The sequence below is a fragment of the Molothrus aeneus genome, chromosome 3, assembly GCF_037042795.1.
Source record: "Molothrus aeneus isolate 106 chromosome 3, BPBGC_Maene_1.0, whole genome shotgun sequence".
Lineage (NCBI taxonomy): Eukaryota > Metazoa > Chordata > Aves > Passeriformes > Icteridae > Molothrus > Molothrus aeneus.
Window position 1 is genome coordinate 20288932 of NC_089648.1, and position 14269 is coordinate 20303200.

Here is a 14269-nt window from a genome sequence, read left to right on the forward strand (position 1 = left end):
AAGTGTCCCTCTTTTGCACTTGGCTACCTAAGGCCATTAGAAAATAAGCTTAATAAAGCAACTCAGTGTATACATCTTAACTATTCCCAGCCAAGGGGATGCAGCTATAGAAGAAATATTTTAAACCAATATGAAAGATGGTAAATGTACATATTTAGTCAGTGATCTGTGAAAGTTTTTGAATTAGTTTTTAAAGCTTTGTTAAGACCAGAACGCACAGATGTTGAAAACAAGTTCAGATGTAGCGACAGATGGTATTTGATTATGAAGCAGACTGTTCATATAATACAAAGATGCTGCTTCTGCCATACACAAGTAACTGCAGAGAGTGCAGTAGAAATTTTGGAAGGCAGAGCAGTTCAAGAGGTTCTTTGTGCGGCAATAACTTTCACGTTTTTCCAGCAGTGCTAGAATTGGGATAATTTTCTTTCTTTTACAGTCGACACCCTCACCCCCCTTCCCCCACTCGCCATTTTCTCCCTTGTTGTACAGCTCTCTTGCACTTTTTTTGATCCTCTTTTCAGGTCATTTGAAATCAGATTAAGGATAACTACACTTTATTTATATTTATGGAATAACAAAGTTCCTCAAGGTTAATAATAACAATAATAGTTATTATATATTACTGATATTATCTATGTAAAAAGAGTACCACAAATCCTGAATTTTGGACAAATCCTGAATTTTGGAAGTGATGTAACACCGTATCCAGAATCACTGGGCTGCTGTATTTTGCTGGGGACAACATACGTGCCTGCTTGCTAGAGCTGCTGCCACATTCACCTTGTCAAAGCCACCATCACCCCCGTTCACTTCCCTCCTCCAAAGAGATGTGAGAAGGATACAGAAATCTGGAAATACAGGGAGGGAGCTGAGTGAAGGGCAGGGGTGCCTGCCACTGGGCACCAGCTTCACCCCACTGCTGTGGTGGGGGGTTTGGACCCCTCCTGCCACTGCTGTCCCCCAGCACTCCCTGGGTGCCTTTTGGCCACCAGATTTGGGCACCTCTGCCCCAGGCAGGGAGCAGCTTCTGTGGCCTCAGGCAGCACCCATTGGCCCGGCCTTTGCACAGGGTCATTCTCTGGCAAAGCTGGGTTTTCCCCTTGCCTCACCACAGCACACCTTGACCTTTTCTTTCCCTGCCATCGCTGGGTCAACCACCCTGTGCCGCCACCAGCAGCCAGCTGTGGCCCCAGTTAAAGGCTGCTGAGCACTCTGGAAATTTCTGGAAGGGCAGAAGCACCATTTAAGCAGCTCCCTCCTGATGGGAGGGAGAAACCTGACTCATGGGCAGGGGCACATCCTTGCCATGGATGGGCTTTTCCAATTCCTCCACAGTTCCCCCCACATTCTAGGAAAGCAAATGGCCGGGCAAACAGTGTTTTAACATATTGGCCACTCACAAAGATGCAAAAGGATGCCAGGAAGCAAGATTTCAGCTAGGAGATAAAGCTGGCAGGGCAGCAGCTTGTGGGTTGTGCAATGTAACCCGGGGGCTTTGGGAGGACCCCCGTGTGTGGGCTGTTAATCAGTAACTGGGCGTTAATGAGTAACGGGGGCTGGCGGCGCCCGCCTGGGCTGGAGAGAAGGAGTGCTCCCATCTCTGCAGTGGGCAGGTGGGGCCCTGGGGACATGGTGCCACCATCCTGCATCTCCATTCCACTCCCTATAAAATGGGGACACAGAGTGGGAATAGATTTGGGCACAGCCTTCAGCCTTTTGAAAATGCTCAAGATTTTTCCCCAGTGGCGCCCAGTGAGTGGTGGAACTCCCCCCACCTGAGTTCTAGGTTTCCTCCAAAAGCTGGGAAGTCACCATACATATATTTGTGCAAGAAAGCAGTGAAGCTCATTTTATATTATACCACTTCCAAACACACATATTTTATCAGGAAAGATTCAAAATACACCCCTTGACCCGCGTGTCCTTATGCTTCCAGAGTGTTTGCAGTGTGAGACAAGCTCTGGTTTTCAGATGAGCCTTTGAGGCAGTTTAAACCTCTGCCTCATGTGTTGTTCAAGATCCAACACTGACTGTCCTGTGGCTTTCTTAAATATGCCAGCAAGTACTGCCATGCATGAGGGACAGGTAAATCCTCAGTCTGAATGGCCAGACTTCAGCCCGAGTCAGGCAGGCATGCAGTCCCTGGGGTGGGTGTGTTGTCAGAGCCTTGTGTGGATTACTGAGAAATTGTAAAAATAATATTAAAAAAAAATCTAAAGTGCCTCCACTTCAGAGAAATCTGGCCTTACGGTTTTGACTGGAGCATCATCTCTTCCTTTAAAAGCTCTGACCAAATTATTGAGCTGATAAACGATTTCCCTTGGTTTTACATGTGCTGGCATGAATTATCCTTGAGTGCTGCATATTAGGGTTGTTTTGTACTAAAAGGTGTTAAACACTTGTAATAAATATTTTTCCTTATTTCCCCTAGGACACTGTTCCATCTCTGGTTGGTGAAGCATAAAAAAGAGCTGTCATGCCCAGTTTTAATAGGCAATAGGATTTCAAGCCCCCAGAGTTGTTTCACAGTCTGGCAGTGGCCATAATGAAACTGGCCACTGTTGCCACAAGACTTTTTCCTCTCATGCGTTCTCCCCTGTTGCCTCCCACAGCTGCTTGACTGGCAGGTCTCTTGCAAACCACAAACATATTTACATTGGAGCCAGTAGTATTTCTTTAGCTATCTGTGCCATCTTTCTCGGTTTTTATTTTCCTTTGCCTAGATAGAGACTCAACCTTAAGCCTAATTTTAAAGAATAAAATTAAACCGTGCATGCAATTAGCTGCATTTGCGTACTAACAGCAGTTCATTTTCATGTGTTTTGTTGTGAAGCAAATAGCTTGCTTGTTTGTTTGTTTGTTTTTTCACACTGATTCCCAAATAAATGGGAAAGTACCACTATTCACTCGCCCAGGATTTATTCAGAAAAATGCAATCACAGCCTCCCAGACTCTGGGCAGAGTGAGGTGGGGGGGTCCTTTCTCTGAAGGGAAGTCAGAGTCTCACTCTGCTCTGCAGCTCTGGAAAGAGTCAGGCTAACCTAAGCCAACAAGCATTCATTTGGGTGTCTAAAATATTTCAATATCTAAATTAAAAATACCTCTTTCATCTCTTTGAGGTACAGGTATGGTTGTGGTCCTAATAAAACATACACAAAAATGGCCATTGTAGCAATTGATGGATTTTCTGCACCCACCAATTTTTCATGCTTTTATAGGCAGCTTCTCCAAATGCCCCTGCCCACTGAGAAGCTGGGAGAACAGGCAGGCCCTGCAATGCACCCAGAGGGTCAAACACTTGGACCAGGCAGGGAAAGAACCTTCCTACCCCCCAGCCCTTTTTATCTAGCAGCTCTGCCTTCACCCTGGGAGCCCTCCAACCCCATTCAACAACAGAATTTAGCAAAGATTTAATTGTGCATACTGTGTTGTTAAAAAAAACACAATGCCATATTTTAAAAGTCACTAAGATGAGTTTGGGGGAGCACTGGAAGCCACTGCAAAGAGTGAGGGACGTATTTGCCATTATTTCCCAAATGCAGTCAATCGTATGCTGCCACTCTCCCTCCTAACAAAGAGGGAAGACTGGATCAGAAGGGATCATCTCCATAGAAATTGTGTTGGCACAACCTAGACTGGGCATAAATAAGGGTACAGACCAAGAAAATGAGAGCAATTAACCCTTTCAGGCTCTCAAATGACACAATGCAGTCTTCCACATTCAGCTGCTTAGTAATGGGATGTGTAAAAGACCCCAGTTGCTAGTGATGGTCTCAGTGACATAAAATTGTTCAATTATTTGCCTTGCTCAGGGATAATTCATGTCTTCCTTATCATTTTTAAGCTAGAACATAGTATCTTTCTTATTGTAAAAATTCCAGGTATTAGGGGAACTGAGGATTTCCAAGCACAGATGGCCAGATCTGCAGAACTTGGATCATTTCAGGGTGCTTGAAGCCTGGGAAAGTTGATTTGGCCCTCTGCAATGACAGGGACTACTTGCCAAGTTCCAGTCTAGCTCTGAACTCCTGCAGTAGTCTGAGATGCCAATAACTAGGATTTCTTATTTAGAGATCTGTGTGCTTTCCACTGCAGGGTAAAACGGCAAATAGTGTCCTGCATTTCACAGAACCAGTATATTTGAGAGAAAAACTGATAGAGGCACAGAGTGAGCTGGCAATTACCCACACAGCTCAGATTCTTTGGTCCATTAACTGGGTACCCGAGGATGATCTTCCTCTCCCTCATCTAGTTAAGTCTTGATGACTAAGACAAAAATTATTTTAGTATGTTGGTTTGGTAATGTGGATAGATGTAACTAGGAGAGGCAATGTGTTTGCAGTAAAACCAGAGGAGATCTCACATTTATATGATTATTAGTTATGTAGATGTAACTTCATGACCTTCCACAGACCTCCTTTACACCTCCTGTTGATGTTGCCCAACAAATGCAACCCCTGTTACATAAAAATACAGGAGTTTTAACTGCTATTGCAGATATGAAGTATTTATTTGGTTGTTACAATGAAGCTGAAGCTGGATTCAGGCTCCAGCTCAGCTCTGGTGTCCTGAGGCTGAATGAGGGAAAATACTGAAAATAAATGACCTCAGATCAAAATATATTTTTAACATGCTTCTCCTTCAAAAATCAGAAGAGTCTTGCAGGATTTTGCAATCTATATAAGCTACAGTCTTACTGCCATCTGCACCAATTCTAAGCCAAAAAGAGAACTTTCATATCTGAAACACAATCACGTAAACCAAAGGTACACTCAACCCCAGAATTTTAAGATACATATGAAACAGCAGACACAGCAAAGAGCAAAAGAAAAACCATGAACAAATACATTTTGAGGAATTGTGTAGGAACAGAGTAGTTTTATATAATGCTGGTGAATACTCAGCTTGAAACAGAAGAGATCCATGAGTGATGAGTTGTAACAATGAGAACAGAGGATGATGTCTGGTCAGTACCATTATCAAGGCCAGACTGGTAAGAGTAACAAATGTGAATGAAGGGTGAACCATCACAGCTCAGCACCATCCCTGCATTCACCCAGCTTGAGGAACCCCCTGTTGCAGGACACCAGCATGGCAGGTACACCCAGGAAATGATTAAACAGTATAAACAAAATAGCTCACATTGGCTCCATTTAATTTAAAGGGCTGTCTATGCCTCAGACATAACAGGTCTCTTGCAGGGAGTTATTCCTTGGCAGACAGACTATTGCAAAATAACATTCATTATCTTAACCGGCGCTGCGCTGGAGGTAGGACACCGAGGCCATAAATCATTATATCCATTTTGCAAGAGGGCTGGTAGTTTCATTAATAAATAATTTGAACTAAGGGGAGAAGAAAACCTTCAGAGGAGTACAGTGTTAGGCACAGCCTGGCCACAGCCAAGAGATTCAGGAGTTCACCTCTTGACGTGGGGCAACATAAACTTTTGGAAATAAATGTAAACAATGGCAATGAGCTTGTAATTTATATTTTATTTTGCACAAGCTTGCATATATACTGCACATACATTCAGTTTAGAGAAGATGGAAGGCACACAAGGCAATTGAACTACTGTATCCTTTAAGTGGTACAAAGCAAAAAGGTAAAAGTCTGGAGAGTATACAAAAGCTTTAAACACACAAAATAAAATCCACCCCCCCCAAACATTTTTCCTGTGTTTATCTTAAATTTAGTAGCTGCCAAGCTAGAATTGTAACTTTTTTTTCAATCAATTGTCTACTGCACCTTTTTTTTCCAAACGGACAGGGGAGTCTTATTGTTTTATCTTGTCATCAATTAATATTACAGTACATCCTTGGTAATACAAAATTGTACACCTTCATCAAATAAATTAGGATAAATTAAACCAATAAATTATGCAAAGTCTTCAGAACAATAGACGACAACAAAAAAATCCACAGTTGAAATTGCCTCTAGCTAAAAAATAAAATAAAAAAAAATCAAAAATTGACTTTATCAGTTCAGTTATTGTACTATCTTCAAATTAAAGGGTCTTTATTACAAAAAAAAGAGCTTAATAATGCTATTTACAACATATTGCTAAATAATATAAAGGCAGTGTTTTGTCACTTTTGTAACTATATACATATGAGTAATGGCTGGGACAATATCAGTTTAAACCTTAACCTTTGACTCTTCTGGGCAGCATTAAAACCAACCTAAAGAGGCTTTTTTCCCCCTCCTTTTTTAGTTTCTGACTCTTACACGTTATGTGGTAATGAGATGGTTATTGTGTTTGTCTGCTATCTCACTCGAGTGGTACAATTAATGCAGAAGGTATGGATTTTAGAGAAAAATGTAAGCTCACTGTTTCTTCTAGATTTGTTTCTACATATCCCAATATTTGTGCATTTGGAAGGTGGCTGCTTTGGGAGAGAGGTGACTGTGGCTCAGATGAAAAGACTGAATAAAGTCATAGTGCCACCACCTTTCATACACTAAAAAGGATATTCCTAAGAAGATACAAAGGTTAAATAGCAGTTTTCATCCCAGCTCTAAATATGAGCATTTTTAGCTTCAGTTTATAGATGGTTTACAACCAACAGTTCTACAGAAAACAAAATTGCATTTCCTTCAACAGAACATTTAAGTGCAATACAGTAACTGCTTACTCATATAAACCAGTTACATTCCTTAAGGGGAGCTTTTTGAAAACAATGCGTATTGGAATTTTCAAACACAGAGTTGGTACCAGAAGGAAACATTTGCACTATTAACACCAATGATTGCTATATAATACACATGGCAAATATAGTTTTTGCTTTCACTTCTCATGTACAGTGCTCATTTTGGGGGTTTTGTAAACCACTTTCCATTTTTAATATATATATATATATCTTTCTGTATATATATATATGTATAATCTTTCAATGCTGCTGGTGAAAATCCTATCTTTAAAGCCACAAAATCTTCACCTTTATTTCTTAATTAATAATAACCAGTGGAAAAAAAAAATTTTTCTATTAACTGACTTCATATACATAGAAAAAAATTCTGCAATTTTACAGAAACTGTATTACCCATTCCCTTGACATCTGATGAAAGAGACTTAACCTTTAAAAGTAGAGAGCTGGATTTTCAAGAATGCTTTCAACTATCTACACAGTTACTGTAGTGTTTCTTATAAATTCAACAGATGTTTTCAGAATGTAGTTATTAAAATCTTATGTCTTTATGCAAGAACAGCCGTAAGGTTGAATATTTACATTGCTTTATAAAAGTTCCCCTCGATTTTCAATGTTCACCCACATACCTGGTACAGTAACAAAGATTCTGCAAACTTAAAACACTTTAATTAAATAATACTCAGAGGCACAAAGCAAACCTCAGGAATACATGGGTGAACACTTCCTTAAATAATTACTACATTCTAACATCTTCCACGTGTTTACCATTAAATGTGAAACGTTCCCATTAAACAACCAGAGATACAGTAAGAATTAAATGTTTTGTAGTTTCAAATAGAACATTCTTTTCACAAAACATAACAAATGTCTAAAATAGGTTCTTAATCTAGATAGGAAAAAGGTAAGCTTTTCACTTCATACGCCTCTTGTGTGTGTGTGTGTGTGTTTTTGTGTAAATATACATACATATGCCCACACATGTTGTCCTGTGTGTGTGACCTCATACGTATCTGTATATGCACATATGTCACGTATGAAATATTGCTTCTATACTACTTTTCATCAGGCTAAGAAAACACAAGATTTGCACCACAGTTACAAAAAATTGGCTTCTACAAGAATTTTCAAAACTCGAATGCTGCTCAAACAATTGAGAAAAAATAATTTGCATTATCAAACTGTTCTAAAAATTCTCTTCTTCAAAAACGTATTCTCCTGCTTTGTTTTTTTTATTTTTTTAATTTTTAAAAAGACACAAAATATGCATAGCTATCAACATTATGTCAAACAGCCGGGAAAAAAAAAAGTCAGTGTTTATTGCAGCTGTAGTAATTGAAAAATAAAGTTTAAAAGATGAAAATTGTAAGCCACAGAAGGCACAAGAACAATTGTACTTGTGGGGGAAAAACTGGTATTTTGAAGGATTTTTTTTATCCTTCCGCTGGTGCATTTAAGGTCTAGGCACAGACTATAACCTCAAGTTTATATGCAGAAATAAATCTGAATTAGCAGTAAATGAATGGCAAGATGGGGTTTCTACGTGGATTTTGAAATTCTTTTCCTATGTAAACCTTTCATTACAATAAAAGTAGCCTCCTGCCTTTTAGCCATTTTTAGTGAAATAATATTAAGATAATTTAAAAGAAACTGGATTGGATTCTACTTAGAATTTAGTACAAGCTATGCCATGTATTTGTAATTTTAGGTGAATTGGGAGGCACAAAGGCAATATGGCTATAAAATGCAGAAAAATCACATAACTGAAGTGATGAAATTATCATTTATTCCTTTTTCAGACTTTTTATTTTGCCTTTAAGATTAAATTTCTATTCCTAATTCCTATGCCTCATGTACTATTGAGATTATACTACCCATAAATAAATAAATAAATGCAACAACATCAAGTGTTGAGTACACAATTTCACTTATTTAGATTATGTGAATCCCATTGCAGCCAAATAATAATAATATTAATATCAATGATAATATAATATAATATAATAATAATAATAATAATAATAATATAAAGCAACGGTAAAATCACAGGTTGAGATGGTAGCTAGTAGTATGTCCACATAGTATGGATAAAGTATGGCTTTGCTTTCTTATGTCCAAGGTGACAATGCAACATAATATTTTGCATCTGATGGTATGCCAATGATGAACTTAGTGTATTAAAACTTGAGCATTTTATGCCACTTCTTCCCATAAATCAAAAAAAGTGCATGAACACAATTTTCATCCTTTCTTACTCAGAATTCATTGGAGTTATATCTTTATGAAGTGTAATGTTTACCAAATCATGCACACACACAGGAAAACAAAAAGGAAAAATGAAATAAAGAAAACAAAATAAAATGAAATAAAATGTAAGAAAATAAAAGAAAGAAAAAAAAATCCTGTCTACTGTAAAGATACCTACAGTATTAGGTACTCTCAGGGAGTCTAAGATCAAGATTTGTTTTGCTTTTAATGCATAGTGAAAATGTTGGCACTTCATCCCATGCTATTGTCTGCATTGCCTATACTCCACAGATACTGCCAGTGCTTGAAAAGAATGACAGGGAATCGGAGGATTGTGCTGTTTAATTTGAAGTCAGCAGGTTTTTAAGGCTTTCTGCTAACAATAATTGCTTTCATACATTTCTGTCTATCAGCAGTATTTGTAAATGAAGTGAAATTGCAATGATCAGGTCAGCTCTTTAGTCACATGGGTAAACTTTCACTCTCCAAAGTCAAAATGTAATTTTAAAATAAAGAAGATACCAATATCCTCAATGGCATAAATATCATTCAGGACTAATTAGGAACTTCCTCTAGATTTAGATTGAATTATGTAGGGGAAAATACTATTGATGATAACAATAAATTCTTACTGCATCTGTACAAAAGACGACAAAGAAAATGACAAATACAGTGTGCCATAGCATATTCAACCTTCCCCCAAACTTCTGGAGACGATTTCTTTCTGAAAACATGAGAAAAGGAGAACCACTGAAGAAAACATGAGAACTAGCAGCTAGCTTTCTTTCTTTCTTTCTTTCTTTCTTTCTTTCTTTCTTTCTTTCTTTCTTTCTTTCTTTCTTTCTTTCTTTCTTTCTTTCTTTCTTTCTTTCTTTCTTTCTTTCTTTCTTTCTTTCTTTCTTTCTTTCTTTCTTTCTTTCTTTCTTTCTTTCTTTCTTTCTTTCTTTTTTCTTTGTCTTTCTTTTCTTTCTTTCTTTCTTTCTTTCGTCATTTCATGGTGTAGCATTCAGGCAAACCCAGATCCATCAGGGACTTTACACTGTAGCTCAGGTTTTGGTCACCACTAGCTCCAGCTTCAGAAGACAAGTGCAGCCACTTTGCTCAAATAGATTTTTTCTTTCTTTATTTTTTTTTAAAGCTGCACTTACTGTAATTTTAAAAATTGAATTTGGCTATCTGAACCCTGCATAGCCAGGAGGACACTGTGATTTTTGTATAATGCTCAATTAGAATTTTATGAAAATGAATTTTTTTTTCTTCTGATTAGGGAAACACTAATTATATTTTATAGCTACAAATAAGCCTTTTTTATTTTTTTTTTCTTTGCCTCAGCACTGTGAGGTGAAGACTCTTCCACTAAGATGATTCAAAAAGTGCTTTTCAGGGCAGATGTCAAATATGGACAGGAAACTTTGTATGCTAGAAAGTGAATCTTGGGGGGCAGAATGGACTAAGAAAATAATAAATTTAGGGACTAATGCCACTTAAAGTAAGACTGAGACATGGCAATATACAATGCTGAAGGTTTCATTTTTACTCTATGGAGAGTGAAATGCTTCCACTTTAGTAAGCTGACCATAGTCCAAAATTAGTGTGGTTGATACAACATTGTGCATGAATTACTGGCCTAGCCCTGCAAGAACAGTATTTGATTTGTGCAAACATCCCTTGCTGCAATTTAGAGAAACAAGAACCTGGCATGTTGGTTACTGGTGCAGGGTATCTGTCATTTCTGTAAGGAACACATGAAGCATAGGATTTGCTTTTTTGGGTGTCACTTCTTGGAGTGAGTACCTAAAACAGATGTATTTTTCTGAAGTATGAAACAAAATCTAGTTATTGATTAAAAAGTATATAAATACAAATAAAAAAGCTCAAAGCTTATGAAATGGCTCCACAGATTTCAGACCTTTAGCAGTATAAACATAATATAAACTTCATTGTCTGTAGTATTGTGCCATGACATTAGTCTCACCAAGACAAAATGCCACTTTGCAGCAAGCAATAAATCTGACAAAGCATTTTTAAACATAATGCCCTAACTTGCTAAGACAGGCTTTTACACACTTCCAAACTCTTCTCCCTGAAAATTAACCCCGTTGATTCTTCAAATGTTAAGGGTCTTGGGCAAAAGTAAACCAAAGGCTGAAGTAAAATAACCATCCCCTTGGAACTGAACGAAAACTTATATCCAGGAGGGATCAGTCTAATTTCATATACATATATATATGTATGCCATACACATATATATGAAATTAAAATAGAGACACACATGACTTGGGCATCAGAAGGGGACTGCTACTTTCATACATTCATAAATAGCTGCTGAACTCTCTACTCATGAAGAAGCTCTTGTAGGCAGTTTGGGGATTTGAAAATCTCAGGGACCTCACTGTCCAGCTTACAGATGACCTTGTATATGGCCTTCTTCCAGGAAGGATCAACATCTTTGCCTGCGATAATGGCATTGAAAAACTCCCGTAACGTGATCTGAGCCACTTCCAGGAATCTCTCTGGAACCTGCTGATACAAGGAGACAATGGCATTAATACAGTTTTCAATTTCAAGTCTCTGGTTCTTCAAAGGAAACTGAGCTAAGTTCTTTCTTTCAGAAAGGGGCTTACATAGCACCTGCATTTTCTAAATGTGGCAGCCCTCTATTCTCTTATGCAAAGCTGTTATATATAGTACTATAGCAATAACTTTTATAACATGTGTTAGAGATCTTTGTAAAGTCTACTGACAGAATGTAGGTAACAAAATGTTACTGTCTGAGTTGGGAGAGTAGGGGATTTATAGGATATAATTAGCAGGAGGGGAAACAAGCACAATTGTCTTTAAGGAAAAAAATCTCTGCTTGATGTTTTACCCGTGCATTTATGGCCATGTTCCCCTCTCCATGTGAGAACTAATATGAAAGTTATGCATGCACAGGAAGCCCTTTGTACCTTTGTGCCTGACTTTGGTCACAACCAGTGCTGAAAGCAGTCAAAGAAATGGGGTATCTCTGAATGTTGTTTGTGGCTTAAAACCAATCAAGCAGGAAAGCCTTCAGCTAGCGGCTTGCTTCTGTGGCTGTTATGCACAAGAACCCCATAAAACTGCTTTCTCAGGAGACACTATGGTTTTTCCTTCTTTTTCAGGAGCACACAAATACCACCCTAACCTCTTTAACGTGTGCATTGTGCTCCAAGTGGCTTCTGAGCTGGGATGCTTTAAACTCATTTGTTTCTAAATGTCACTGTCACTTCATGGGTGAGTCAAATACCCAGCTAGAAGGAACGTGCCACTCTCAGAAGCCCCTGAACAATGGGTAAACGTTAAAAAACCTCAGATACCTCCACACTTTACTAATTCATTCTAAGTAGTTGTCCCAGGCACCAACACCACCTTCTCACCCTTTGCCTTAAATGATTCAAAAGCAATCGCTCTAATGAACTGCAGGGGCAGTTGCAAGTTGAAGTAATCTCCATAAAGGTATTATTTTCCACTTTTATCACGGAAATATGGCTTCACAGCTCTAGAACTGCTAATACGTGGCCGGCCAGTAGCCAGCATGCTTATAATAGCAAGTATTCCCTCACTGCTATTCTTTGTCCCCTCCAGCAAGAGGAGTTCTCCAACCTGCACTAGGAGCCACTTGAACCATTCCCGTGGCAAACAGACACTTGGGCAGCTCTCACTGATTTACTGAATTCATGTCACACTGCCAGATCAAGGCCAGCCCCTTATTCTCTACTTCAGGCTTTTCTTCCTGTCCCTTTAGAAGCCACTTCCAAAGCACTTGTCTGGAAATGTGTGTGATCAATCTGATAGAACAGAGCTTGGGAGTCTTCGCTCACCTGTCATTGTTTGGGAGACACCAGCAGTTTGATAGCCACATTCTGCCATCAAATAAGCATGAGATCAGCTCCCCCTGACACCAGCTGACAAACTCTGCTTCCAGAAGCCCCAGAGAAGTCCTCTGTCTATCTCTGAGAGTGCAATCCAGCCCCCACATGTTTTTGGGTTTTTTTGCTCCCAAAAGCATCTCTGGAAATTTTTCATTCAACAGGGTGCACAGAAAGACACATCTTTACAGATGGTCTATTCCAGCAATAATTAAGAGAGAAGAAATTAACTATTATGTTTCACTTACTCCAGCTCAAAGAAATTGGTTAAAACTCCCCATAACCACTCAGCTGTTCAGGCGTTTTCATAACATGTCTACAGAAAATACCATGCTTTTCTCATTCTTTCATTGCTATAAAAAATTGGCATGCTTTTCTGTTCATGCAGTTCAATGCTCACACACTGTTCATCACCCTTGGTATTGCTGGGCACTAATCAAGGGCAAGGAGTTTCTGACTACAAGATATTGGAAACCAGGAAAAGGAGTACATAACCAAATTTATGGAGTAGACACTGATATTAGTCCATGAGAGCAGAACCTTTTGATTTTGGTGTCCACTCCAGAGGATCAACACTAGATGTCTTTCTTCCCTCCCAAGCTGCTGGAGATGAGAAACAGGCAATTACAAGCACCTACACTAGAAGTATGAAGTCCCACCTCTGCTTCTTACCTCATGGTTACACCCAGGAGAACTTTAAGCATGGAAGTGACAACCTGGGTTTTAAGTTGGGCCTTTGCCATTCAATTTCTACCAGCACATTTGAAAGATTTCCAGGTAGAGGATGCTGCTTTTCCATGGAGTAGGCAGTGTGAAACCCCTGAACCTGTAGTTCCAGGCCTTCCACCACTGTAGTAACACACAGACTTTTTTTAAGACTGGGAGCTATCTTTTAAGGTCCAACTTTATTGTACCTGAGTCACATCTGCCGCTTTGAACCTGGTACAACAGGCAGCAGAGAGCAGCCCACAAACATAACAGTGAACAAACCCAACAATGAACAAAGCCCTGTGGGGGCTTTGAAAAGACCCAGCTTTTCAGCTTTTTCTTCCTCTGGAGGCTTCACCTTGTAATGCTGAGTTCCTAAAGATCTCCCCTACTCCTAAGGCATTAGGACCATTCATAGTTCTTTCCTTTTGGGATGTTATTAGCAATTTTTCATGTCAGACTGGATTACACACATTATTTTGCATGTTGTAATGTGAATTGCATTGTGATTAATCCCAGAGGATGGTAAGTCAGCCAACACTTTTCCTTTCTAGAAAGAGTATCTACAGTCATTTTTATTGTTTGGGGTTTTTTTTAGATAAGAGAATACTAGTGAAGTCCAGAGCCTGAAAATAAATATTTAAATGCATGGGTAGTTATATTTTTCAGTGGGCAATTAATCAGTCAGCCATGTTAATTATCTGTCTGGGGGTGGCATTTCCCTGACCCTAAGTGATGGCGACCTATTCAGCGCATCTTTACACCTAACTGACT

At 38.9% G+C, this 14269-nt stretch overlaps 1 protein-coding gene across 5 annotated transcripts in view; it reads right to left on the reverse strand.

Annotated features, from left to right (window-relative positions):
• Nucleotides 1–5478: 5478 nt before the first annotated feature.
• The window catches only part of PROX1 (prospero homeobox 1), a 49735-nt gene continuing 40944 nt past the window's right edge, over nucleotides 5479–14269 (reverse strand). For 4 of the 5 annotated variants that reach the window (XM_066546431.1, XM_066546430.1, XM_066546434.1 and 1 more), the window contains one exon: nucleotides 5479–11420. In XM_066546431.1, the coding sequence (XP_066402528.1) occupies nucleotides 11232–11420 (189 nt within the window). In that variant the 3' untranslated portion in view covers nucleotides 5479–11231. The remainder of the gene's footprint in view (nucleotides 11421–14269) is intronic. The other variant, XM_066546435.1, reaches the window with a different exon arrangement.